The 27,684-nt window shown below is 44.4% G+C and overlaps 2 protein-coding genes and 1 non-coding gene across 7 annotated transcripts in view; 2 read left to right on the forward strand and 1 right to left on the reverse strand.

Moving 5' to 3' along the window:
- The window catches only part of LOC118399209 (exostosin-1c), a 79,707-nt gene extending 63,080 nt beyond the window's left edge, over nucleotides 1-16,627 (forward strand). For 3 of the 4 annotated variants that reach the window (XM_035795104.2, XM_035795105.2, XM_035795103.1), the window contains exons 3-12: nucleotides 9,208-9,301; nucleotides 11,222-11,329; nucleotides 12,558-12,677; nucleotides 13,089-13,221; nucleotides 13,476-13,594; nucleotides 13,711-13,806; nucleotides 14,130-14,216; nucleotides 14,301-14,461; nucleotides 14,709-14,934; nucleotides 15,493-16,627. In XM_035795104.2, coding sequence (XP_035650997.1) covers nucleotides 9,208-9,301; nucleotides 11,222-11,329; nucleotides 12,558-12,677; nucleotides 13,089-13,221; nucleotides 13,476-13,594; nucleotides 13,711-13,806; nucleotides 14,130-14,216; nucleotides 14,301-14,461; nucleotides 14,709-14,934; nucleotides 15,493-15,681 — 1,333 coding nt within the window. In that variant the 3' untranslated portion in view covers nucleotides 15,682-16,627. The remainder of the gene's footprint in view (nucleotides 1-9,207; nucleotides 9,302-11,221; nucleotides 11,330-12,557; nucleotides 12,678-13,088; nucleotides 13,222-13,475; nucleotides 13,595-13,710; nucleotides 13,807-14,129; nucleotides 14,217-14,300; nucleotides 14,462-14,708; nucleotides 14,935-15,492) is intronic. The other variant, XM_052471923.1, reaches the window with a different exon arrangement.
- Nucleotides 16,137-24,589, reverse strand: LOC118399210 (mediator of RNA polymerase II transcription subunit 30-like). 2 transcript variants are annotated; one of them, XM_035795107.2, is made up of 5 exons: nucleotides 24,425-24,589; nucleotides 20,985-21,216; nucleotides 17,474-17,632; nucleotides 17,059-17,148; nucleotides 16,137-16,924 (listed from the first exon to the last, which is right to left on the reverse strand). In XM_035795107.2, exons 2-5 carry the CDS (start codon nucleotides 21,207-21,209, stop codon nucleotides 16,829-16,831), a joined length of 570 nt encoding a protein of 189 aa, XP_035651000.1. In that variant the 5' UTR covers nucleotides 21,210-21,216; nucleotides 24,425-24,589; the 3' UTR covers nucleotides 16,137-16,828. The 2 variants fall into 2 exon arrangements, with proteins under 2 accessions (XP_035651000.1, XP_035651001.1); XM_035795108.2 differs by lacking the exon at nucleotides 24,425-24,589 and adding an exon at nucleotides 24,036-24,386.
- On the forward strand, nucleotides 21,434-21,503 carry trnaa-ugc (transfer RNA alanine (anticodon UGC)). The gene has a single exon. It is a non-coding gene; the product is annotated as a tRNA-Ala (tRNA).
- Nucleotides 24,590-27,684: the final 3,095 nt, after the last annotated feature.

The following is a 27,684-nucleotide window of genomic DNA, read 5'->3' on the forward strand; positions in this document are numbered from 1 at the left end:
AGGCGAAATGAGGGAGAAGAGAGAGGGAAGATGAGAGAGAACAAGCACGAGGGAAACAAACAGACCTTCATTCGAGAGAATAGTGAGTGATGCAAGAAACATGAGATAGCCGTACAACAGTGAGGGGCCTCAGATGAGACAGAAGCTGGGGTGTGCAGGGTGATCTGTGACCATGTTTGTGTGCGCGTGAGTGTTGTGCATTTGTGTGTGCGTGAGTGTTGTGCATTTGTGTGTGTGTGGTCTAACTGTTTAGTAGAGAAAATATGTATAGATTGAAACAATCTTCAGAATGGAATGGTATCAAATACACCAAACACATGGTTTCCAGGTGTTGATTCCATTCCAATGGCCGTTCCAGCCATTATTATGTGCCGTCTTCCCCTCAGAAGCCTCCGCTGACGTCATGGTTTCCCTAGACTATCTGCACTGACTCTGCACAGGCTCAGGTCAGGCAGAGGTCGGTAATCCAGAGGTTGGGCAAAGGTATAGGACGGCAGGCAGGCAGGGTCAGGGTCAGGCAGAGTGGTCAGGCGGGCGAGCTCAGAGTCAGGACAGGCAAGGGTCAAAACCAGGAGGACGAGAAGAGAGAGACTGGGGAAAAGCAAGAGCTGAACACAAAAAGAGAACACCGGTATAAATACACAGGGGGGTGGAGACAATCACAAAGACAGGTGAAACAGATCAGGGTGTGACACACACTCATGCTGCTGCTACTCTGTTTTTTTTATTTTACTCTTATTATTATCTATCCTGATGCCTAGTCACTTTACCCTGCCTTCATGTACATATCTACCTAAAATACCTCATACCCCAGCACATTGATCTGGTACTGGTACTCCTGCTACTTGTTGGGAAGGTCTTGTAAGCAAACATTTCATGGTAAAGTCTACAACCTGTTGAATTCGGTGCATGTAACAAATAAGATCTGGTTTGATCAGCAATCCACATGGACCTGCTTTCTAAAGAGTTGTAAGGTGCCCAACATGTGATAGGGATGGGCAGTTATCCAAATATTCTAATATCCGAACGGCTGTTAGTATTCCGTTACTTGGGAAAGTTAACATTTTTGTTGTTGTTGTCTATTGTAATACATAAATCTGATGGTTTTTATGAGCACACCCCATAAAAAAAAGGAGCACCGGTAGCCTACACACGTTTCACAAGTGTAGCTTGTTGTTTTCATCTGTCAATCAGAGCAGCGCTACAGTCCGAGGCTCCATGTGTAGCAATTGGGAGATTTCTCGTCAATGCCAAATGGAATTTAAATAACAGAATAAAGTTGGCTAAATGAGAAGGGGTAGGCTACAACAATCAACGAACAGGTAGGCCTTTTCATATGGATGGAGTTGTTGTAGACAAGCTTTAAAACACAAGTGCATTATGGGTAACGTAGTGAGTTAACTTTCGTGTTTTGATGCAATTTGTTGTGGTGGCGGAGATGTAGTCGAACAGCGAGCCACGCTCTTCTAGCTCCGTTAAACCAGTAGTTTATTTTGTCATTCAGACTACTTCATGGTGTACAAGTTTAATAAACGTCACCTACGTCAGTGGAGTTCCAGACTAACTCATTAGCAGCGGATAAGATCCACAAAATGTGGGAATTACCCGGCCGTGGAGCTAGCAAGTGAGGGCTCCCCTGAGCCGTCCGGACTACGGTCTGGAAGCGAGGCAGGAAAGGTAACACTGGGGACTCGTCCAGGATTTATCCTGCCAGTATCGTTGAGTTTTTCACATTATACCGGAATAACAGAGAAAAAAAAAAAGATTCACACTTTCACGAGGTAACGGCTAACGAAGTTAATCATTGTTCTAGTAGTGGCTGACGTTCTAACTAAAGTTGTAAAATGGCGGCTACAAGCAGGAATTCTGTTATTACGAGAGAGAATTCGCCTGAGGATTTGACGTGCTACTCAAACCCCAATCATATCGCTAACTACAGTGAATGAAGACATGCACTCAGAAATCTCTTGCCAACTGGATGAACGAGTTTGATGTTGCAAATGCTAACATTAACTGCAATCCATTTTTGCCAAGTTCAGATGTAGCTAATATGCGGCCAGCCGCAATTAACATGGCTGACTCGTGCCTTGAGTCAAAGACGTCTCCTCGACGGCCAAGGAGAGAAGCAAATCCATTCAAGTCTCATTGAAAAACAGAAATATGGGTGACAGTGGAATCGAATCACAGCAAAGTCACAACCAAAACTATACCAGCTGGCATGCTAGATGCTCACCTGAAAATGCTGCTTACTCCCATTACCCATGCAGGAGGCCAGCAGCTCTGCCCTCCACTCCAGCCATGTATCCTGTGTATAACCACTCAGTCACAAGACACCCATCAATGTATCTGGCGTGATGCTCTGCCCACTGAAGGTCATGAAATGTACTGTTATGAAAACGAACAGTCTCACCCCAGGCGAGCAAGATCCAGTTCACACTCAGGCAGCCCCGGCGTGTACATTATGATATCCCATCTGACCGTGAGGACGAATACGCTACTCAGAAGGAGAGAATCCCCACACTACGACCAGGTCAGTTTGATGGTTAGGGCTCATGGAAAGAGTTATATATTCTGTAAGACAGCGGAGCACAGAGAAATGTGCTGCCTTGGCGCTGTTACGACACCATTCACCCAGACGTTAAACCTCCAACTCCAGCTATCGACTGCATTCTCAGCAGAGCATTGGTCCTGTAAATGTCAAAGTCTTTGGAGAAGTTCATCTGCCCATTCAGGTTGGTACCCGCACATTCAGGTTGGTACCCGCAGACGTGGCGTAGAGAACACAGATGCCATCGTCGGTCATCCATTCCTGGAGCAGTCTCGGGGAAGCCATGATTTCAGCAGCCGTAGGATTGTGCTGTTTGGTGAACAGTTGCCCTACTTCAGAACGAAGGGGGATGTCGTAAGAATAGCACGCACAGCCGTTTTCGAATCAGGGTGCGAGTACATCGTGCAGAGGAACGCACACTTCCGTGAACCTGTCAGAGGTGACGTAGTGCTGAGCCCAACTAAAGGATTCATTGAGAAGCATAGGCCAATAATCAAATCCCCATCAGGCTCTACAATCCAGGAACAGAGTCAGTGAAAGTAAAAGGGCGCTATTGCTGGAATCCGTTCGGGCTGCAGCTGTTGTTCAGCCCACTGAACTAGTCTCGTTTCCCCAGCGGTTTCTTCTCACTTACAGTTGGCGTATACGGAGAGCTCTGCTGCACTAAGTGCAGACGAACAAAGTAGGCTTGCTCAACTCCTTAGTGCCTATGGGGACGTCTTCTCTACTGGACCCACTGGTCTTGTACAGCATGACATTCGAACGTTGCCTGGGCCACCTGTGAAGCAGCAACCGTGGTGGATGGCATTCGAAAAGTAGCTCAATGCAGACCAGCAGTTCCAGCAAAGTCTTGAAACTGGACTAGCCTCTCCAAGCTATGGCAGCTGGGCTTCACCAACAGTCATGGCACGCAAAAAGGACCAGACATACCATCAATGTGTGGACTACAGGGCTCTAAATGAGTTACTGTTAAGAATTCATATCCACTTCCCCGTATCCAAGACACACTAGATGCCAAATGGTTTAGCGCGGACTTAGCGTCAGGGCCCGTAAAGCAGCCGCTTTCTGCAGCAGGAAGGGACTCGAGTGGAATGTGATGCCTTTTGGGCTCTAACGCAGCAGCGACGTTTCAACTGCTAATGGACCGTGTCCTGTATGGAATGCAATGGGCGAACCTACCTAGTATATCTAGATGACATCATCATCCTGGGAAGGGATGTCACGGAGATGCTCCAGTGCCTGGCAGTGTTCTGTCGGCTACGCCAAGCCAACCTGAAATTGTAACGCTTCAAGTGCCGTTTCTTCCGCCGACAGGTAACCTGCCTTGAACACATCGTTTCCAAACACGGCATCACCACAGAAAAATCAAAAAAGGTCCAAGAACGACCCCAGCCTACCGGTGTTTCAGAAGTCTGTCAGTTCGCCGTTCTGACCTCAGACTAGCAACTATTTGTCAATGATCTTTGCTGATGGAGCAGTCTTGTCCCAGATGCAGGACGGTGAGGAACGCGTACTAGCGTATGGGAGCCGGCGGCTGTCCTCCACCGAGCAAAACTATTGTACTACACGGAGGGAACTACTGGCAGTAGTGGAGCTCACTTACACACCTCCGTCAATACCTGCTCAGAAGACTCTTCATTGTGCACATTTACCACAGCAGCCTTTGGTGGCTCATAAGAATGAAGGAACCAGAAGGTCAACTAGCGAGGTGGCTCGAGAAGCATAACTTCAAGGTCATACATCGTCCAGGACGCCACCATGAAAATGCTGACGTCCTGTCCAAGAGGCCCTGCCGCCAGACTTGCCCCTGCATTATACAGGACCCTACCCAGAAAAATGACTGTTTCAGGCAGCCGGAAGTGCAGTATGACCTTGGCCTCAGCATAGCTGATTACGTTCTGGAAGCTACTTTATGGAGCTCCACCCAGTGAGGGTAGGAGAAGACCCCATCCTACAGCCTGCACTCTCTGGAGTGGCCTTCGACGAGGAGTCGGGTCATCAGGACAGTGAAGAGGACACGTTGGACGTGGAAAATATTTGCCTCACAGACACAAGTGACTCTGTTCTCTTCCATGGATGGACTCTGACATGGGCCCTGTCTAGAGATGGCTCGAGAAAGAACAGGAACGCCCATCATCGGGGGATGTCGCCTTTCGGGCCAGAGACTGTATGTCAAGGATGGCATTCGCTTACGCCTCTTCTACTGTACCGAAGGTGCAGGGTTTTACCCACAGATACTCCTACCTCATTGTGTTCCGGAAGGACATCGTGAAGCAGATGCACGACAGCCCTGTAGACGGACACTTTGGCGTGGAACGCACACTTGCCCGGCTGCAGACAAGACACTACTGGTACCGAATGAGAGAGGATGTCACACTACGGTGTCGTACATGTACCAGCTGTGCCGCTAAAGCCAGACCTCCAAGGAAGCCCCAAGCACCTATGGGACTGTCCGCGTGGGAGTACCTATGGAGAAGATTGCCATTGATCTCATAGGCCCCATGAACAAGAGAGAACGCTACATATGGGTGGTTCAAGACTTTTTCACAAAGTGGGTGGAAGCTCATACATTTAAGTGCACCAATACCAAGTGCACACACACTGGTAGACAAATACAATCATGCGTTTCACACACAAAGAACATTTAGATATTAGATCACCGTAATTTACTGTATATCCCAAACCCATGATGGGCATTTGAAAAACGCTCACACACACACACACTTAACGTACCCCTGCAAGCAAACACACACGCACACACTCAATGGGTCATGACGATGGAGTTCAGAAAGGAGACATGCTCCATGTCCCGTTAGCAGACAGAGAACAGTCTGTTAATACTGGCCCTGCTCGACACACGTTTTGTTCTTCAAACCTCATGGGGACCTAAAATGGATTTCTATTCAAAATCCTATTTTCCCTAACCCCTAAACCTAACCAAAACCTAATCACTTACCCTAACCCTGATTGTAACCATAAACCATAAACACCTGAGCTTAAAATAGCATTTGTCCTCATGGGGACGTGGGTAATGTCCCCACGAGGGATCATTTTCCTTGTTTTACTATCCTTGTGGGGACTTTGGGGGATTTTAGGTCACCACAAGGATAGAAGAACCAACACACACACACACACACACACACACACACATTCAATAGGAAAGGAAAAGAGAGTGAGAGAGTACGACAGAGAGAGAATAACAGAGAGAGAGCCTGTTCATTTGTTCTTGGAAACAAACTGCTGTTAAATTATTTATTTGTTCCCTTGCATTAAGTAAATTCGCTCATTAAAAAACATCAGCGAACAAATCAGCATGACCCAGAGTGGGATGAAGTAGGTTGCCAGCGACAGGCTCACTCCACTCCCACCACATGCTGGGGAGAGCGCCCTCTCCCTCTCTCTAATGGGTAAGTGGCTTTACAAGTACATCCAAACAGACGTTATACACACTTGCATGAGAAATAACACACATTAGCTCATATCCACTAACTATCGGACACACATATGCACTTGCGCACACACACACACACACTGCAGTTCTGCAGAACTGGCTAAGCTCCCTCAATAGGTGGAAAACAGCACAACATTGCAGTATAGCGGTGGCAAACGGAAAACAATGCACCCTTTCACTACCCTAATTCTCTAGGGTGTTTGTGCCTTTTGTGTGCATGTATGTGCTTCCTTACTGTGTGTGTGTGTGTGTGTGTGTGTGTGTGTGTGTGTGTGTGTGTGTGTGTGTGTGTGTTTGCTGGTGGATGTTTGCATACATTATGTGAATGTGTGTTGTGCTGCAAGTGTTAGTTTGTGTGTGCACATTTCCGTGTGTGTGTGTGTGCGCAGATTTGCATGTATGTATACACCACAACCTTGACAGTGACACTCATACAACAGTTCACCGAGAAACTCACACCAAGATCCAAATCAATGCTAACATCGGCGCCTGTATCTCATCACTCACAGAGTGGTGAATAAACAATGGTCGGTACAGCCGAGACAGGCTAGATTAGCGGCGGCCATATTTTATGCTGACGCCCCTTGAGCGTGTAAACAAGACTGTTGCCCTCAGAGCAGGAGAGACGAGGATATAGGAACTCTTTTGTTTAAAAAAAAAAAACGTGTTTATTTACTTAGAGCAGTGAGCAACATGACGGGCCGTTAAAAAAGGTTCCACTGGCTTGATAATGGCTTACATTTCCGAGGTATTTTTTTTTGCTGGGTTTCAACGTGTTTTACATTTAGAGGGTTGGGCTTGTGGGGAGGTCACCTGAGCTGCCTAGCTCAGAACTGTGAAGGGCCCACCTGGGTGATGCGTGGTACCCATTTTGTACCAGAATGCACTCCAAACATTGGCAAGCTTGCCACCGTTGGTTGGGAACGTTGGGTTCTTTTGGTAGCTCCGGGGGCATTTCTAATGCTGACTATGCACTGATTTCAGATCACTCTGTCAACTCCCATCATAACCTGAACAGTTCTTTTCCACCCTTAACAACTGATTTATGATCAATTCGCCCTACCCATCTTAATTACGAACATAAGAACTGGTATGGGGCCAGTTGTGTTAACACAAAACCACAGTCACAATAACCCGGAGGGGATGCTGGTGCCTGAACAAATCATGACCGTTGACACCCAAAACACTGTCGGAATGATATCCATTCAGATGCCAGAATGACCACAAGTATAAACATAAATAGAGAGCAAATAGACAACACTCCCTACCGAGTTACAAACTGCCTCTGGAAGCAACGTAATGGTCTGGGGGCTGTTTTTAATGGTTTCGGGGCTTGGCCCCTTCGTTTCATTGATTCTAGCCGATTCTGTGCTTCCAACTTTGTGGCAACAGTTTGTGGAAAGTTCTTTCCTGACAGTGCACAAAGCGAGGTCCATACAGAAATGGTTTGTCGATCGGTGTGGAAGAACTTGACTGGCCTCCACAGAGCCCTGACCTCAAACCCATCGAACACATTTGGAATGTGAATTACTAATGCACTTGTGGCTGAATGGAAGCAAATCCCTGCAGCAATGTTCCAACATCAAGTGGAAAGCTGTTATAGCAGCAAAGGGGGGTACCAACTCCATATTAATGCCCATGATTTTGGAATGAGATGTTCAACACGTAGTGTATGTTGCTGGAATGGAGCAACTCATTGTGTCAAATGTGTTGAGGTCTGTATAATGCACGTCAAATAAAGTTGGATTGGATTTGATTAAAAGCAATACTACGTTCCATTCTAACGCTATCATCCCCATCTGCCTATACCCGAGAGAACAAAGTATTTCACTCTTTGACCACCAACGCAATTATAATCACAAAGCATTAACCTTAACTTAAACCCATCTACCCTTACTTATAATTTGAAATTATGAAAATAAAGACTTCCTGGACCAGGTCATCTTAGTTGGCAATATTGCCACTTTATACCATGGTTTCTAGCGTGGTTTTCTACCAACAGCCTCAAGTCAAGTCCTGAGAGGAATGTGTACAGAATATGGGTACTGTTACGTAGCTACAGCTACAGTTGGATTTGATAGGATGTCTTTCAGTGTGACTGACTGTCCATTTTAAAATACAAAACTCTTAGAAGTGGACACTGAAGCTGACCCTGTGTGGGTCAAACCAATAGAGACAAGTTTTCTTTCTTCCCAAAACACAGCTCATGTAGTCCATACAAATGTAGTACATCCAACAGTCAGTGGCAATGGAATGGTATAGCTAAGATGTGGCCATGTCTTCCTGTTGGACTCTCTAACACAAACACAATACCGAATTGTATTATGTAACCGGTCCAGTTATTCAATCAATCAAATGTATTTAGAAAGCCCTTTTTACATCAGCAGGGCTTATACAGAAACCCAGCCTAAAACCCTAAACATTGCAGATGTAGAAGCACGGTGGCTAGGAAAAACTACCTAGAAAAGGCAGGAACGAATCAGGATCTGAGGGGTGGCCAGCCCTCTTCTGGCTGTGCCTGGTGGATATTAGGGTAAGGAAATGGGGAAACCTAGTCAGTTGTACAACTGAATGCATTCAAATGAAACGTCTGCATTTAAACTGAATCAGAGAGGTGCGGTGGGGGGGCTGCCATAATCAGCACCCAGGGAACAGTGGGTTGACTGCCTTGCTCAGGGGCAGAACGACTGATTATTTTTTTTTACCTTGTCAGCTCAGGGATTCGATCCAGCAACCTTTCCGTTACTGGCACAAGGCTCTAACCACTAGGCTACCTGTCAATTATACGAGTACAGCTTGTTCTTCAAGATGTTCAAATCTTCGTTCGGTAGATGACCAGCAGGTTCAAATAATAATCAGTGGTTGTAGAGGGTGCAACAGGTCAGCACCTCAGGAGTAAATGTCAGTTGGCTTTTCATAACAGAGGTCGAGACAGCATATTGAGTGTGGGCGTGTTTGCTTGAGGATCTCGTTCCCCAGCCAGAATTGTGCCCAAACACTGTTGAATAGGTCTTTGAACAGAAGACTAATGTCAATAGGTCTCTCTTGACCCTACCGTAATAGTCTTGTCTCTAGAACCTCTGGTCTTCATGGCAGAAATGGAGCCTTTGTAAAAGTGAATGCTGTTCCCGCTGTAAAAGTGCAAGCAGAATATTTGTTTTGTCCTCCAACACTAACTCTACATCCCACTCTTTCTTTCTCGCCTCAGGTTTGATTACCAGGAGCTGCTCCACAACTCCACCTTTTGCCTGGTTCCTCGGGGGCGTCGCCTGGGCTCCTTTCGCTTCCTAGAGTCTCTACAGGTAGGATGCTAAATACGGATCACAACACCCTAGCATGGTCCTGGAAGAATGCCAAATACTGCTCAAAATACACGGGCATGGTCGCAGATATGGGATTTGTTTGTGCCGTCTTGCCAACTCCTATAACTCCTGGGACCAAGCTACGTGTACGAATACACCTCTGAACAAGATTATGCATTGACGTGTAATTGTGTTAGCAGTTACACTATTAGTATCATAGCCACACTGTCGTATGAATGTATGTGTTCTACTAATGTGTACAATTTAAGGTTAAGGCGTTAACCATTATGGTGGTGTTGACTGATTTGCAAAAAAAAAAAAAAAAAAGGGGGTAGTATTTGGTAAATATAACATTGAATGGGTTTGTCTTTCATTAAACTCAGCTTCAATAAACCATGTAGTTAAATAAATAATGATAACAAACTGTGTGGAATTACCACCCATGTGGATGTTATGGTGATGGAGCTGTGTTCACGGTTTTACCTACCAATGAACCTCCCAGACTCTTGTGTTCCCTGGCCCTCTCTCCTTCTCCCTCACTGAGTCTCTCAATGGTCCGGAAGCTTCCATAGGGTTGCCAGCCTGCCACACTGCTGATCTAAGCTGAATGGGCAAATCCACTGAACACAGGGCTTGGCAGGGAAGCTCACTCTCACACAGCTAACTCATTCCTCCTCCGCACTCCCTCCCCCGCTCGCTCTCCCTCCATCTATCTCCCTTGCTTTACCATTCGGGCCAGTCTGAGATTTGTAAGATCTCCTTTTACTTTTCGTGCCAGCCCAAAAAAGAACGTGCAATTACCAGTGTGGTAGGAAACGTATTGTCTGCGTTCCAACTCTTGGTGCGTGCACGCACGCGCACTCACTCACACTGACCCTGATGCTCCTCTCTTCATCTCCGAATGTAAACAACAACACACATATGCCCACATGCTGAGCTGCACTGGGATCTAGACAGGGGAATGCTTCTTAGTTGGTCCGCTTCACTGCACCATTTCTCTGGGGAAGTGGCTCAGGCGAGCCCCAGGCTTCACGTCAACTCTGGAGGCCTCAACATCTGGCTTGACCCTGTTACCTGGAGCGTAGCCTAGCGTATCTTAGCGTCGTCTGCATGACTGCCTCTGAGGGCTGGTCTCTGGTGAGGCAACTAGCGGAGCTTCAAACCGCCAGAGGGGGAATCTCAGTCGGAGTCGTCTGATCTCAGTCTGTAGCTGGTTCTGGCTGCTCTCTTGTGATTTAATTAGAAAAGTAAATAAAACCATCAACACCCAGGACTGCAGCTTGGAGAGAGAGGGAGGGAGAGAGATTGAAGGAGGGAGCTGAAAAAAGAAAAGTAGAACATCAAAAACCTGACTGTCAGTAAACAACGGGGATACGGCAACATCAATCTCAGCTTTAAAAAATATGATCTATTATACCCCTCTTCTCTCTCGCTCCATTTCACTCCTTCTCTCGCCATCCTCTCTGTGTAGTGTACTTAATTAGCAGACTAGGGGTCTGTTAAATCTGTGTGCGTGTGTGAGAGACGTAGCAGAAATGTGATCTTTTTCTCTAGGGCCTCAAGGGGCTCCTGGGACAGGCAAGATAGTAGCTGTGACTCATGCAACCTCCCCAAGAGAGTGTCACACACACACACACGTGTCATCGATTTCATTATCTGCTCAGACTGCCTTATTGAAGTACCAGCTGCTACTATGGTGGTATGTGTCAGAGACGAAGCCTGGAAATCTAGACATCATATTTATATTGAAAAATGGCCCGTCTACCACAAGCAGAGCAGATGACCAACGGTAGCATTACCACTGACCCTGCCCGTTTATGTTCTTGTCACTGACTCACCCATTTCCCAGGTGATAGATTCTCTTACGCGTACATCTGCTGAGAACAGAGTATTCCGTCTATTCTCTCTCGCTGTCTCTAGGCGGCGTGTATTCCAGTGTTGCTCAGTAATGGTTGGGAGCTGCCCTTCTCTGATGTCATCCAGTGGAACCAGGCTGTCATAGAAGGAGATGAGCGATTGCTACTGCAGGTAACACACACACACACACGCGTGCGTGCGAGCGTCTCGCATGTTCACAACAGGTCTGGAATCAATTGTTTGAACCCAGTTGATACAGGAAATAATCTAACATTCAGCTAACCAATACCCCCCCTCCCCCTATAAAAAAAACATTTTCATTTTGGAAAGGACATGTTAAAAATCATAGAATTGACTATTAAAAATGGAATTGACCACAACAACGTTAGGCCCATGTGCGCTCGCATGTACACACACACACACGTGCCCCGGTGGTTAGGGATTTGGAAATTGAATTTTGAGGGAATAAAGCTGGTGACAGGAGGTTGAATGGGTCCAAGCACATCAGAGAGTCAGGAGACCACTGAGAGGTGAATCTCTCTTTCAGATCAAGAGATGTGAGAGGAGGAGGGAGGGCCTTTGCTTCCTCAGGTCCCTATCATTAGAAGAACTGTTATATGGTAGACTAGGTTCTAGGTGGAGTCAACAGGCCACCTGACTGGCCTTTTAACATCACTGTAGAAGATGCAGACTTCCCTGCTAGACTAACTTGATTTAATTCTAATCAAATTACCCAAAGTAATCGCCTGGTGTAGGCTTACCGGTTAGGTGAGTCTATTCGGTATGTTTCCCATTTCTTCAGCTAGCCGACACATTCATAGTAGTTTAGGAGAATGAACGGGGTGAATTTGGGCTATTTTCATTTGGTGCCAATGGAGCGAACCTTTTTACTTTCCTCTACTAGAGCGTAGTGTCATCATGTAACATGGAACTTGCCTGAAATGTTGGTTTCAGGTAAGCCATGTGCTATAAACAGATGGAGGTGAGCTAGGATAGCTGCCGGGCACCTTTCCTGAACCCAAGCTCTCCCTCTTGCAAAACAATACCATTGATAGGGGATTTGACTCTGGATGGGTTGAGATAATGTAGCTAGTCCCTGACCACTTTCCCTGTCTTCCTCCATAGTAAGGGTTATTGACTGTCAGTGGGTTGAGTCAAGTATAAACTGCTAGGGGCTGTTTAAGCGGTTCAAAAGGTTTACAGCCACAGGTAAAAATTTAACATACTGTAAGAACATTGTATTCTTTTACCAGGCAGTGTAGAGAGCAGTGTCGTTCTATGGAGCACATTTCATTCGGGAGATTCTGATTGTATGCAACGCGATAAAACCTTGCCTGCTCTGCCCTCTCACCTTTGCTCTCTCAACTTGCACCCTCCCTCGTCTTCCGCTCTGCCCCAGGTCCCATCTACAGTGCGCGCGGTGGGAAATGAGTGGGTCCTGGCTCTGAGGCAGCGCACTCAGATGCTGTGGGAGGCTTACTTCTCCTCCGTGGACAAGATAGTCCTCACCACACTGGAGGTAGGTGAGGAGTCCTGTTAATTAAGCACAAAACGGGAGAAAACGGACTGAATCAGTACCTGGCCATTGTCCAATGCTTGTTTTCCGTGGCATTTTTTTTTTTGTTGCTGCGATGTGCTCTAACGAACACGACCCAGGAACTAAGAGAGAATGGATTGACCTCAGATTCATTTGTATGGGCTTGTTTTGGATTGGGTGTTTTGTTGTTATACTGGCACCGGCTGGTCAAAGTGAGGAAGTGCATGTACTTAAGATTGCTGTGTTTGTATTCTTTAGGTGATTACTTCAGTTTTACACACACAAAGTTGGCCAGCCCATATGGACGTCGATAATTCATGTTTGAACTAATGGGTACATCAGGGAGTTCTCCCCTCAAACGTTCTCACCTTGTCATCTCTCTCTCTCTCTCAGATAATCAAAGACCGGGTGTTCTCCCACATCTCCAGAAATAAGTACATGTGGAACGCCTTACCAGGAGGCCTGCTCGTCCTGCCAGAGTACTCCACACACTTGGCCCACTTCCCCTTCTACTACCTGAGCTTAGGTAGGGAACCACACCAGACTGGTCCCGACTAGTTCAGACCTACCTGACTAGACTGGCTCATCAATATAATTATACCTCATCTATAGGGTCTCCTATAATAAAACACAAATGTATATTTCATAAAGTTTATAATCATAAGTATACAAAGCAAATCTAATATTTGTCTCCTACAGTAAATGTTACTTTCAAATATGAAACGCTGTACATGGTAGATTGTACTTTAACCAACTTCTCCTCCTCGTTCCTTCCTGTAGGGGTCAGTCCAGGTCAAGAGTTCACCGCCATCATCCATGCCGTCTCTCCGTTAGTCTCCCAGTCTCAGCCAATCATGAAGCTGCTTCAGGTGGTCTCCAAGTCCAAATACTGTTCACAGGTGAGTGTGTTGGTGAATAAGAGGTCATAGGTAGCAAATAGACTGCTCCATATTGCTTCATTAAGCCTATTAACCCTTATGCTTATTGTGTCTCACTCTATTCCCTCCCCCTCTAGATCATCATCCTGTGGAACAGTGAGAAGCCGCCGCCCCACAGGAGTAAATGGCCACCCATGCCTGTCCCCCTCACCGTGACAGACGGTAGGAGGAAGGTGAGTGACAATGACGTCGCCAAATCCCAAGTAAGGCTACAGGAGGGGCAGAATGAAAGTCATTCCTGTCTGCCTCTCTCTGTAAGTCTACCCCCCCCCCCACCCCCAAACCACATTGAATCTATGGGAGTAAAATGCTTCCTTTGTCACTGCTTGTCATTCACACATCCGTGACATTGACTCATCCTCTCTCTCCCCGTGCCACAGACCTCAATGGAGCAGACAGTGTCCCTGTCATTCCTTCATTATCCCAAACACAAACCAACCACTGTCAAACTTAACAAGGAATGGAAATGACCATCTCTCAATTCCCCTCTCTCCAGACGAGCAGTCGTTTCCTGCCCAACGTGGCCATAGAGACAGAGGCAGTACTGAGTCTGGATGAAGATACAGTCCTGCTGACCAGTGAGGTATGACCTTCCATTACAACTATACACTGTGGTAGAAAACACACGCACACTTTACCCATGCAACTGTATTCACTCTTCGCGCAGGTAAACTTTGCCTTCTTGGTGTGGAGGAGTTTTCCTGAGCGTATCGTGGGCTACCCCCCTAGGAGTCACTTCTGGGACCCGGTGAAGCATGCGTGGGGGTACACCTCCAAGTGGACTAACGAATACTCCATCGTTCTGACGGGAGCAGCCTTCTACCACAGGTACTGTAACCATAGAGTCCATAGAACGGGCCTCCCATTCAAATGAACCAGTCAATTTGCCAGCCCTTTCTATGGATTCTGTTTCTATGACTACCATCGTGAACAGCTGATCTGACACACAACAGAAAAACATAGTAAATGTATTGTATTACCAGGCTTAATGTACAATATCCCAACCAACAACTATTTCCTTGCCATTTTAGTGATCACTTTGTTATTTCTGACCCTTCCATTACCTCTCCATCAGGTACTATCACTACCTGTTCTCCCACTACCTGCCCCCCTCACTACGGGCACTGGTGGACCGCACTTCCAACTGTGAGGACATCCTCATGAACTTCCTGGTTTCCTCCGTCACCCACCTGCCACCAATCAAAGTGGCCCAGAGGAAGCAGTACAAGGAGCTGCCCAGCCCACAGGTGAGGCGACACCCATCGATGGTGAATTTGACCAATGAGCTGCCCAGCCCACAGGTGAGGCTGAGTTATTTATTGCTGTAGTTGTGATACTGTATATAAAGCATAACATTTGTCCAAAGAAGTTACATTACATTGTCAAATTAAGATCAACCAATAACAGAATGACTTGATAGACCGCTTATTAACTAGGGTTAGACTTGTTGAGAGTTCAACCTGTTATAAGATGTATTTTTATACAACAATAATCATTAAATCCCTCGCCACAGATAGTCGGTTATTGCTGCATAACAATAACTTGCTCCGGTTTATTTTTGTAAAGATGAGATTATCCCAGACCATATGTCACAGTGGCGGTTATCTCGTCTGATTCTGTCAGACTGGAGATAAGAACCCTATTTGTAGCAATTCCCTAGTTTTCTGACAGGCAATACACTGTACAACATCCTTATCAGCCTATAACGAAGAATGAGAAATTGTGACACCAGTAATAGTCTACATTAGCGTACATTCCCACGGTATACAGAACCATAATTCCATTTGTACATCCCGTCTGTACGTTAATGTTATGTGCGTACGACAACCCTCGTCTCTCCACATCTTTCATCCTCCCAGGGTACGAAGATGAGCGCTCCGTGGGCCAACCCAGAGCACTTTACCCAGAGACAGGAGTGTGTGAACAGCTTTGCCAGATGGTTTGGCTACATGCCCCTGGTCCACTCCCAATTCCGCCTGGACCCCCTGCTCTTCAAGGACCAGGTGTCTGTCCTGCGCAAGAAGTACAAGGACCTGGAACGTGCATGACAGGGACCAAGACAGAAACACTGTGTGGAGGCCTGGTCTGGTGGTTAAATGTAGACAGAACCTGGTGATAAAAGGAGGGAGGGGACCGAAAGCTAAGAGAGACTCCGCCTCCAGGGGTCTGAGACAACAGGCTATTGGAGGAGTAAACATATGGAGGAAGCCTTATGTCCTCGGTGGAAGATGCCACTCACTCCCATTGCGGTTTGAATGGAGTGGAACTTCATATCAAAGGAAGGCGCCAAGTGGACAGTTAATGGTGCAGTGCACTCCAGCTGGTGTATTTCTACAGTACACCGGCGAGTTGAGAATGTCGCACAGCGATTGGTTCATTCCACGTAACTATAAGACCAATTAAAACAGTGCAAACGGCAGATTTCAAAACATGTAGACTTGACATCACAAAGCATCACTTCAACTGCATTCACCAGACCCTTAAAAGTATCCAAGGCAAAGCAGACATTTCTCACAATGTATTTATTTTGTAGAAAGACTCAGTAACCTATTGCTTGTGCTTTCTCCGAGATCATGCAGTGTACAAAAATAGATTCACACTTCCTCAGCAGTCGGCATGCAAGGTTCTTAACCCTTAAGGTAAGCAGGGGGGTGTTGCCCAACCCTCAGGAAGCTAACCTCAAGAATAATGCTAAAACACACAAACACCTGAGATAAATAGCTGCCAGTGGCGATGAGATCCCATTGTCTTCAACTCAGCTTACAGGTGACAGTCACTAGTTGGGACTAGAATAAGGGCAGATTTTTTTGCTGATACTAGATCAGCCTTTTGTGCACCGAGTAAAATTCACAACACTGAATTCAAGTTTATTTAGCTGGTCCTGAGTCAGTGCTTACCACTCAAACAAAAGGCAGGAAATTCACCTGAGGCTTGGCAAGTCTGAACTCATAATATCGGAGTAAAAAATAAAATAAAGATACTGACAGTACAAAACATTTGTAGTAAACTCAGTTCATTCCATGTCTCTGAAAGCACCATACTGTAAAGGTTGATCACCAAAAGCTTCTAGCAGTCTTGTCTCACACAACAATGGTTGGAGGTACTAGGGCCAAGAGTTTCCTGGGTCAGGAAAAACCCATGGCCCCTAGTTGGAGGGCATCGTGAAGTGCAGTGAGGGAGAGTTCATCTGTGATATCATTTCCTGAGTGTCAGCATTGCGTTGACGTCCCATAACAGGTTCCTCATCTGGTCCATCAGAATCTTCATCTCCTGGTTTTTCTGCCTCATCTTCTGTGAGAGGGACCATGACACACCGAACCCAATCAGATTCAAGGAAATTTAACATCTCTGTACTAACTATTGGTTGTCATCCAACAAACGATATTGAATCAGTGACATACAGACGAAGGGGACACGTCACAAACCTCCAGTACTTCTAGTCTCTCCTGGCTTACAGCCGGACTGCAGGGCTCCACTCTCACAGGGGCCATCTCCTCCCTTACATATGGCACCAGCTGGAAAGACAGATGTGTGATACACTAAGTTCATCACATCATTGGCACACATAAACCAACTACAAGACAATATACTGACAAAGTACAGACAGACAGAAAAACAAGTAGAGCTTGTGTATAGCCAGAAAGACAAACACTAGAGGGCCGACCCGAATCGTACTGTGCTGGCTCGGATATTTCATTTTTCACGTGATCCATACCAGCATAGTTCCAGCAACTATGTTGAATGCATAACCAAGCCAGCCCAGTACAGCTTGGATACTCAGTAGAGCGAAAGGTCAATGGAATCATTTTTTTATTTTACATAGATTTAATTGAGCCCTACCTCTGAGGGTTCTTCCTGCAGGTCAGAGGTCATCTCAACACAGCGCTCGTAGAGAAGGCGGAGCTTGCGAAAAAGCAGGGCCAGCTGACGGAGGTGCTCCTGGAGTTTCCCGAAGCGGTCCTGATACACAGCCTGGCTCTGGGTCACCCCGTTAGGCAACTGATAGATGGGGAAAGAGGGAGGACAACCACAGAATGACGCTAAATAGTGTGTATCTTTTTGAATGGCAGTGTTTATGTATGTTGGTAATACACACACACACACTCAAAAGTTTGGGGTCACTTACGTTTCCATGTTTTTTTAAAGAAAAACACATTGTGTCCATTAAAATAACATCAAGTTAATCAGTAATACAATGTAGACATTGTTAATGTTGTAAATTCCTTTTGTTGCTGGAAATGGCTGATAATGGAATATCTACATAGGCGTACAGAGGCCCATTATCAGCAACCATCACTCCTGTGTTCCAATGGCACATTGTGTTAGCCAATCCAAGTCGATCATTTTAAAAGGCTAATTGATCATTAGAAAACCCATTTTCAATTATGTTAGCACAGCTGAAAACTGTTGTCCTGATTAAAGAAGCAACAAAACTTCTTTAGACTAGGTGAGTATCTGGAGCATCGGCATTTGTGGGTTCGATTACAGGCTCACAATGGCCAGAACCAAATAACTGTCTTTTGAAACTCGTCAGTCTATTCAATGTGAGAAATTGCCAAGAAACTGAAGATGTTGACCAAGCTGTATACTACTCCCTTCACAGAACAGCGCAAACTGACTAACCAGAATAGAAAGAGGAGTGGGAGGCCCCGGTGCACAACTGAGCAAGAGGGCAAGTATTAGTGTCAAGTCCTCAACTGACAGCTTCATTAAATAGTACCCGCAATGCTGGCCTTCTAGGCAGAGTTGCAAAGAAAAAGCCATATCTCAGACTGGCCAATAAAAGATTAAGATGAGCAAAAGAACACATGCACTGGACAGAGGAAGATTGGAAAAAAAAGTTATGGACAGACGAATCTAAGTTTGAGGTGTTCAGATCAAAGAACATTCGTGAGACGCAGGAAAAATAAAAAGATGCTGGAGGAGTGCTTGACGCCATCTGTCAATCATGGTGGAGGCAATGTGATGGTCTGGGGTGCTTTGGTGGTGGTAAAGTGGGAGATTTGTACAGGGTAAAGGGGATCTTGATTGCTATCACTCCATTTTGCAACGCCATGCCCTGTGGACGGCACTTAATTGGAGCCAATTTCCTCCTACAACAGAACAATGACCCAAAGCACAGCTCCAACCTATGCAATAACTATTTAGAGAAGACCGTGTGGTACGTAAGAAGAAGTGCCCATCAAGCCAATCCAACTTGTGGGAGGTGCTTCAGGAAGCATGAGATGAAATCTCTTCAGATAACCTCAACAAATTGACAACTAGAATGCCAAAGGTCTGCAAGGCTGTAATAGCTGCAAATGGAGGATTCTTTGACGAAGGCAAAGTTTGAAGGACACAATTATTATTTCAATTAAAAATCATTATTTATAACCTTGTCAAAGTCTTTACTATATTTCCTATTCATTTTTTAATTGATTTCATGTATGTTTTCATGGAAAACCAGGACATTTCTAAGTGACCCCAAACCTTTGAATGGTAGTGTGTGTGAAAATATCTCAAACACACACTACCAGTCAAAGGTTTGAACACACCTATACATTCAAGGGTTTCTTTATTTGTATTATTTTCTACATTGTAAAAAAAAAGAAAAAAAAAGAAATAGTTAAGACATCAAAACTATGAAATAACACACATAGAATCATGTAGTAACCAAGAAAGTTAAAACAAATATATATTTTATATTCTTCAAAATAGCCACCCTTTGCCTTGAGGACAGCTTTGCACACTCTTGGCATTCTGTAAACCAGTTTCACCTGGAATGCTTTTCCGACAGTCTTGAAGGAGTGCCTACACATGCTGAGCATTGTTGGCTGCTTTTCCTTCACTCTGCGGTCCAATTCATCCCAAACCATCTCAATTGGTTTGAGGTCGGGTGATTGTGGATGCCAGGTCATCTGATGCAGCACTCCATCACTCTCCTTCTTGGTCAAATAGCCCTTACACAGCCTGGAGGTGTGTTGGGTCCTTGTCCTGTTGAAAAACAAATGACAGTCCCACTAAGCGCAAACCAGATGGGATGGCGTATTGCTGCAGAATGCTGTCGAAACCATGCTGGTTAAGTGTGCCTTGAATTCTAAATATATGAGTGTCAGCAGCAAAGCAACCCCCACACCATCCCGCCACCTCCTCCTCCATGCTTCACGGTGGGAACAACACATGCGGAGATCATCCGTTCACCTTCTGAGTCTCACAAAGACATGGCAGTTGGAACAAAAAGTCTCATTTGGACTCAGACCAAAGGACAGATTACCACCAGTCCAATTTCCATTGCTCGTGTTTCTTGGCCCAAGCAAGTCTCTTATTATTGGTGTCCTTTAGTAGTGGTTTCTTTGCCGCAATTCGACCATGAAGGCCTGATTCACAGAGTCTCCTCTGTGAGTCTCCTTTGCAGCAATTCGACCATGAAGGCCTGATTCACAGAGTCTCCTCTGAACAGTTGATGTTAAGATGTGTCTGTTCCTTGAACTCTGAAGCATTTATTTGAGCTGCAATTTCTGAGGCTGGTAATTCTAAGGAACTTATTCTCTGCAGCAGAGGTAACTTGAGGTCTTCCTTTCCTGTGGCGGTCCTCATGAGAGCCAGTTCCATCGTAGCGCTTGGTTTTATCGACTGCATTTGAAGAAACTTTCAAAGTTCTTGAAATGTTCCACATTGACTGACCTTCATGTCTGAAAGAAACGACTGTCGTTTTGCATTGTTTTCTGAGCTGTTCTTGCTATAATATGGACTTGGTATTTTACCAAATAGGGCTATCTTCTGTATACCACCCCTACCTTGTCACAACACAACTGATTGGCTCAAACGCATTAAGAACAAAATAAATTCCACAAATGTACTTTTAACAAGGCACACTTGTAATTTAAACGCATTCCAGGTAACTACCTCATGAAGCTGGTTGAGAGAATGGCAAGTGTGTGCAAAACTGTCATCAAGGCAAATGATGGCTACTTTGAATAATCTCAAATATAAAGTATATTTTTGGGGTTAATACATGATTCCATATGTGTTATTTCATAGTTTTGATGTCTTCACTATTATTCTACAATGTAGAAAATAGTAAAAATAAAGAAAAACCCTTGAATGAGTAGGTGTGTCCAAACTTTTGACTGGTACTACATACATATATATATACATACACACACACACTATAAACAGTATTATTTTGAATCTCTATGGGGGGGGCAGACAGCACATTCTTTAACTAACCTTAATTTCATCAGGTGAAATATTTCTCCCCAAACCCCCATAACAGCAGACATTTAAATGAGACATGGATTTGAATACAAATGATGTGAAAGCATAATGTATAAAATTAATGTGTCAAACCTTTGGGAAACACTGGCATTACCTGTGTGGCTCGTGTGATCTGGAAGATCTCCATGGTGCGTGTGACGATGTCCTGGACGGTCTCCTGGCCGATTCGACAGAGGAACACAGGGGAGATTTCTCTCAGGGCTCCCTGAGGGAGCATGGCAGGCTGGCCGGGGCCTAAGCCTGGGGGCAGGTGGGACTGCTGCTGTTGGGAGAGCATACCAGCCAGACCAGGCCCCTTTTGAGGTAAGGGTGTAGCCATATGGGACCTAGGGAGGGGAAGAGGGACTCAAAGTGGAGGAAGGGAATGGGGAGGGAGGTCAAAGGGTGAGAGGGGGTGTGGCACAATGGAGTTCACCGGTAAGCAAGCACTCATTTGCAAATTTGCACAAGAAGCTTTTATCAAATATAAAAATCAAAAGGATAGTGCTTTACTGAAAAGATTTGTTAAACCAAGCTAAAGATATTTGGGGGAGGCATTAACCCGTGTGGCTCAGTTGGTAGAGCATGGCACTTGCAATGCCAAGGTTGTGGGTTTGATTCCCACGGGGGACCAGTACAAAAAGTATAAAACTGTGGGCTCTGGATAAGAGTGGTCTGCTATATGACTACAGGTGTTTTCACACTTGGTCTCTTTCAGACAGTTCGCTTAATTTTTCTGCAGTGTTGGAACTCGGCCTCTCAAGAGCCATAAAAGCGAACCGAACTCAGACCACCTCTCGAGATGGTCTCAGTTTGGTTTGCTTTTGTAGCTCTTGAGGGGTCAGAGTTCCGTTCTGTTTCAGGGCAATTAGAACACAAAGCTCCCCAGGTTCACTTGTCCTTATTCCCACACCACACACTAGGCTACTGCAACACCGTTTCCCCTGCCATAGCCCTTCACATTGGTGTCACAAAAAAGAGAAAATTATGATGAGCAGTAGAGGTCGACCGATTAAGTCGGAATGGCCGATTTCAAGTTTTCATAACAATCGGAAATCTGTATTTTTGGGCGCCGATTTACCAATTTTTTAAATATTTTTTACATACCCTTATATAACTAGGCAAGTCAGTTAAGAACACATTCTTATTTTCAATGATGGCCTAGGAACGGTGGTTTAACTGCCTCGTTCAGGGGCAGAACGACAGATCGGGGGATCCAATCTTGCAACCTTACAGTTAACTAGTCCAACGCAATAACGACTTGCCTCTCTCTCGTTGCACTCCACATGGAGACTGCCTGTTACGCGAATGGAGTAAGCCAAGGTAAGTTGCTAGCTAGCAATCATCATATAAAAATAAAAAAAATCAATCATAATCACTAGTTAACTACACATGGTTGATGATATTACTAGATATTATCTAGCGTGTCCTGCGTTGCATATAATCTGACTGAGCATTACAAGTATCTAAGTATCTGACTGAGCGGTGGTAGGCAGAAGCAGGCGCGTAAACATTCATTCAAACAGCACTTTCGTGCGTTTTGCCAGCAGCTGTTCGTTGTGTTTCAAGCATTGCGCTGTTTAAGCCTATCAACTCCCGAGATGAGGCTGGTGTAACTGAAGTGAAATGGCTAGCTAGTTAGCGTGCGCTAATAGCGTTTCAAACGTCACTCGCCCTAAGCCTTCTAGTAGTTGTTCCCCTTGCTCTGCATGGGTAACATTGCTTCGATGGTGGCTGTTGTCGTTGTGTTGCTGGTTCGAACAATACTAAAGTGCCTATAAGAACATCTAATATTCAAAGGTTAATGAAATACAAATGGTATAGAGGGAAAAAGTCCTATAATTCCTATAATAACTACAACCTAAAACTTCTTACCTGGGAATATTGAAGACTCGTGTTAAAAGGAACCACCAGCTTTCATATGTTCTCATGTTCTGAGCAAGGAACTTAAACGTTAGCTTTCTTACATAGCACATATTGCACTTTTACTTTCTTCATCAAAAGTTTGTTTTTGCATTATTTAAACATGTTTCATTATTTACTTGAGGCTAAATTTATTTTATTGATGTACTATATTAAGTTAAAATAAGTGTTCATTCAATATTGCTGTAATTGTCATTATTACAAATAAAAAAACATGTAAAAAAAAAATTGGCCAATTAAATCGGTATCGGCTTTTTGGGTCCTCCAATAATCGGTATCGGTATTGAAAAATCATAATACATCGACCTCTAATGAGCAGTATTGTAGAAAAAACATGATTAGTAATTGTCAAGGATGCACAGAAATTCTAAAATGCAGGAGTTTTCAGTTCAGATTATTTGTTTGCAATATGTGATCTATAGGCTAAGAGAGCTTCATAAACTGTTTATTCAATTGTGGGGGTTGAATAGTGTGAAAAGTCAACCTATTTGGTGAGAATCACAACAGAGCTAAAAATGGATTTTGTACCCTTAAAGGGATGATGGATGGTAGCCTACATTGGGTGTACAATTTTCAATTACAGCATTAAGTAATCTGTTAACAATAATATTTACAAGTTAAAAGTATCTTCTGATTACAATTATTATGACTAATCTTTTAAGCAAATGCAATCGATTAGCTTTCAAAATGTAAGTAGGTATATGGTATATCTAGCTGTCCAATAACACATTCTGATGGAACAGCTGGTCCTGCACTTTGTAAAAACCCAGTGTATTGAGTGAATGTTGGGAAAAGATCTTGATCCCTTTCTAAACAGAGCAATGTGACTGCAAAGATGACTCGGATCACAAAAAAGGTGAAGTGAACTGGCAAAAGAGTTGAGTCCTCATTTAAAAGGCAAGGCCAGCTTGAATTACAAAGAAACAGCTCTTTAGCTTTTCGTTTGTTTTTACCACACAGTTCACTTTAAAATAGGACTATGTCAATGTAATTAACAGCACCCTTGTTATGCTAGCTACTAATTTGCTAGCCCAATAATGGACTTAAATGAGCTTAATGTTACTCATTATGGTCCAAGGACCTTGCACGTTGTTTAAATGAGAATTGGCTCTGGAAGCCAAAACAGCCAAATACTTCCATCTACACGTGAATCGCTTCTCAAATGCGGTACTGTTTCTAGAAACATACATCCCTGTACTTTCAAATCACATCAAAAATAATCTCACAAATTCAAAACACACACCGTTTTAACCTTTGTTTGAACGATAGGCTCGGAGAGGGGGGGGCGTGCCTGCCGATTGGCTACAATTGCACACTATTGAGTACCGAAGACGAATGAGTTCAACGACTCTTCTGTGTAATGGGATTGAGTCTCGACCGAGGGCTACTAAGCTAACGTTAGCTAGTTATTCAAGAAATACAAACGTGTTTAAATGAATTGTATACCAAAGAGAATCATGAAAGGTCTAGACTTGGATAGCGTCGACTCCCGCTTAGCTAAATTAAACAAGCGGCGTGATTATGTTAGCCATAGCTAGCTAGTTAACGTGTTAGCTTGCTAAATGATGAATTAAATACTGTGAAGCACGCTAGTGAAATGTAAAAAAAAAAAAAAAAAATACATCAACTTACGGTGTAAAATGGTGTCCTTACAATTGTCAGCTGTGACTTATCGTAGCTACGTGTCTGTTTTACTTGTAAATGTGTTGTTCCGACGAGTCAACAGCCTCTTTCAAAGAAGACAACCGCGTTTGATTGTCAAATACGTCACTTCCGGCTTCTATGGGACTGTAGTTGTACATTTATCCACTAGGGGATAGTACAAGCATAGAGAGCAATGATGGGAGGCACAGTCCATATCTTGAATTTAAGGCATACCATAATAAATCACAATTCCCAAACTCAGAATTGTCCTACAAATAAGGTGCCATCTTATTCAATAAGACAGTGGAATAAAGACATATACACTCTTAAATTCAGCAGTACTATCCATAAATAAACTGATTTGTTATAAAGAAAAGAAAATGTTTGTTCTATTAATGCCACAAGTTATAGCATTTGTAAATGCAGATGTGTGCAGATATTGTCTATTGAGTCCAGATATTGGTTACTTTTGATAAATAACTATGGAGAACCGTTGTAACCTTTTGTACAAGGTGAGTTAAAGTGCCTTAAACTTCAGACAGACACAGTGTAACACGGGTGGGTGTTACACTTCAGTCTGTCACGATCGTCGTAGTGAGGAGACCAAAGCACAACTAGACATACAAAACCCTAGATGAGACAAAAACACACATACCACCCTCTTCACACCCTGACCTAACCAAAATATATAAAGAAAACAAAGAATACTCAGGTCAGGGCGTGACACAGTCGTAGACTATCCAGCCTACCGACAGAGGAGAAGGAGGAGACAATGAGCGAGGTGCCTGATAAAGAGCTCCGGGCCTGTCTAAGAAACTGACTGACGCTGCTCCCTCTCTGTGCCATCGAAGCTCCCTCCGATACTGCCCAGCCTTTCTGAACTGCCTGGCTGAACAACACCTTATCTGAAGCTGTGGAAGACCATCGCCCAAGACCTGCCTTCTTCTTCATGTGGCTTTCCGGCAGACTAGATGCTGTGTTGCCTATTGCTGCGGATTACACGTTTTGGTCACAAAAAAAAGGAAAATGGGGAATGGGAAAAACTTCAACTGCACCACCATCAAACCCTGCACCTAAACAGTATCCCCTAAAACCCACCACCCCATCCCCTTACGTTTGGCCCTAAACAATCCTACACCCGGCCCATCTGCCTGGGAGGAAGGAACCTCTTTCTCAAAACTTCCTGTAGATCTTCTAGATGAAAATCTCTCACATTCAAATATTTCTCTGCTGCTGCAACTACATAATCTGTCATCTGTGATTTTCCACTCCATCAGTGCAGTTGATCACCATAGCAACCTTACTCAAACTCATCCTCTCTGGCTCATCCCTCAGGCATACTCACTGGGGGCCTCCAAGTCGACTCAATCACCCTTGGGTTATCCTCTACTCTCTTCACTGCCTCAGCATAGGAAACTTTCTGCCCCACTCAAACTCTGGCAATCTCAACCTCTCTCACAGGGCACGTCAGATCCCCAGCTGCACGGGCATCCCCACAGTTGACACACAGTGCTTTCTCTATCCCAACTGTACACTCCATCTGACTATGCCCTCCTGCACATTTCTCACATCATGGGATCTCCCTTCTACACACTGCTGCAACATGTCCGAATCCTTGGCACCTAAAGCACCAAAGTAGATATCCTAACCGACTTGCACCAGCCCATCCCCTTACAATAGTTTGTTAACAAGAAATTTGTGGAGTGGTTGAAAAACTAGTTACAATGGTCTCCAACCTAAGTGTATGTAAATGTCCGACTTCAACTGTTTTTCAACCACTCCAGACATTTCTTGTTAACAAACTACAATTTTGGCAAGTCAGTTAGGACATCTACTTTGTGCATTACACAAGTCATTTTTCCAATAATTGTTTACAGACCGATTATTTCACTTATAATTCACTGTATCACAATTCCAGTGGGTCAGAAGTTTACATACACTAAGTTGGCTGTGCCTATAAACAGCTCGGAAAATTCCAGAAAATTAGGTCATGGCTTTAGAAGCTTCTGATAGGCTAATTGACATCATTTGAGTTAATTGGAGGTGTACCTGTGGATATATTTCAAGGCCACTTTTAAACTTAGTGCCTCTTTGCTTGACATCATGGGAAAATCCAAATAATTCCGCAGAGACCTCAGAAAAAAAGTAGACCTCCACAAGCCTGGTTCATTCTTGGGAGCAATTTCCAAACACCTGAAGGTACCACATTCATCTGTACAAACAATAGTACGCAAGTATGAACACCATGGGACCACGCAGCCGTCATACCGCTCAGGAAAGAGACACATTCTGTCTCCTAGAGATGAACGTACTTTGGTGCAAAAAGTGCAAATCAATCCCAGAACAACAGCAAAGGTCCTTGTGAAGATGCTGGAGGAAACAGGTACAAAAGTATCTATATCCACAGTAAAACGAGTCCTATATCGACATAACCTGAAAGGCAGTTCAGCAAGGAAGAAGCTACTGCTCCAAAACTGCCATAAAAAAGCCAGACTACAGTTTGCAACTGCACATTGGGACAAAGATCATACTTTTTGGAGAAATGTCCTCTGGTCTGAAACAAAAATATAACTATTTGGACATAATGACCATGACTGTTTGGAGGAAAAAGGGGGATGCTTGCAAGCCAAAGAACACCATCCCAACTGTGAAGCAGGGGGGTGGCAGCATCATGTTGTGGGGGTGCTTTGCTGCAGGAGGCACTTGTGCACTTCACAATATAGATGGCATCATGAGAAGAAAAAATATGTGGATATATTGAAGCAACAGCTCAAGACATCAGTCAGGAAGTTAAAGCTTGGTCGCAAATGGGTCTTCCAAATGGACAATGACCCCAAGCATACTTCCAAAGTTGTGGCAAAATGGCTTAATAAGGACAACAAAGTCAAGTTATTGGAGTGGCCATCACAAAGCCCCTACTCAATCCTATAGAAAATTTGTGGGCAGAACTGAAAAAGTGTGTGCGAGCAAGGAGGCCTACAAACCTGAGTCAGTTACACCAAGTCTGTCAGAGGAATGGGCCAAAATTCACCCAACTTATTGTGGGAAGCTTGTGGAAGGCTACCCAAAACATTTGACCCAAGTTAAACAATTCAATGGCAGTGCTACCAAATACTAATTGAGTGTATGTAAACTTCTGACCCATTGGGAATGTGATGGAAGTAGTAAAAAGCTGAAATAAATAATTCTCTCAACTATTATTCTGACATTTCACATTCTTAAAATAAGGTGGTGATCCTAACTGACCT

Source organism: Oncorhynchus keta, chromosome 20 (genome assembly GCF_023373465.1).
Source record: "Oncorhynchus keta strain PuntledgeMale-10-30-2019 chromosome 20, Oket_V2, whole genome shotgun sequence".
Taxonomy (NCBI): Eukaryota; Metazoa; Chordata; class Actinopteri; order Salmoniformes; family Salmonidae; genus Oncorhynchus; species Oncorhynchus keta.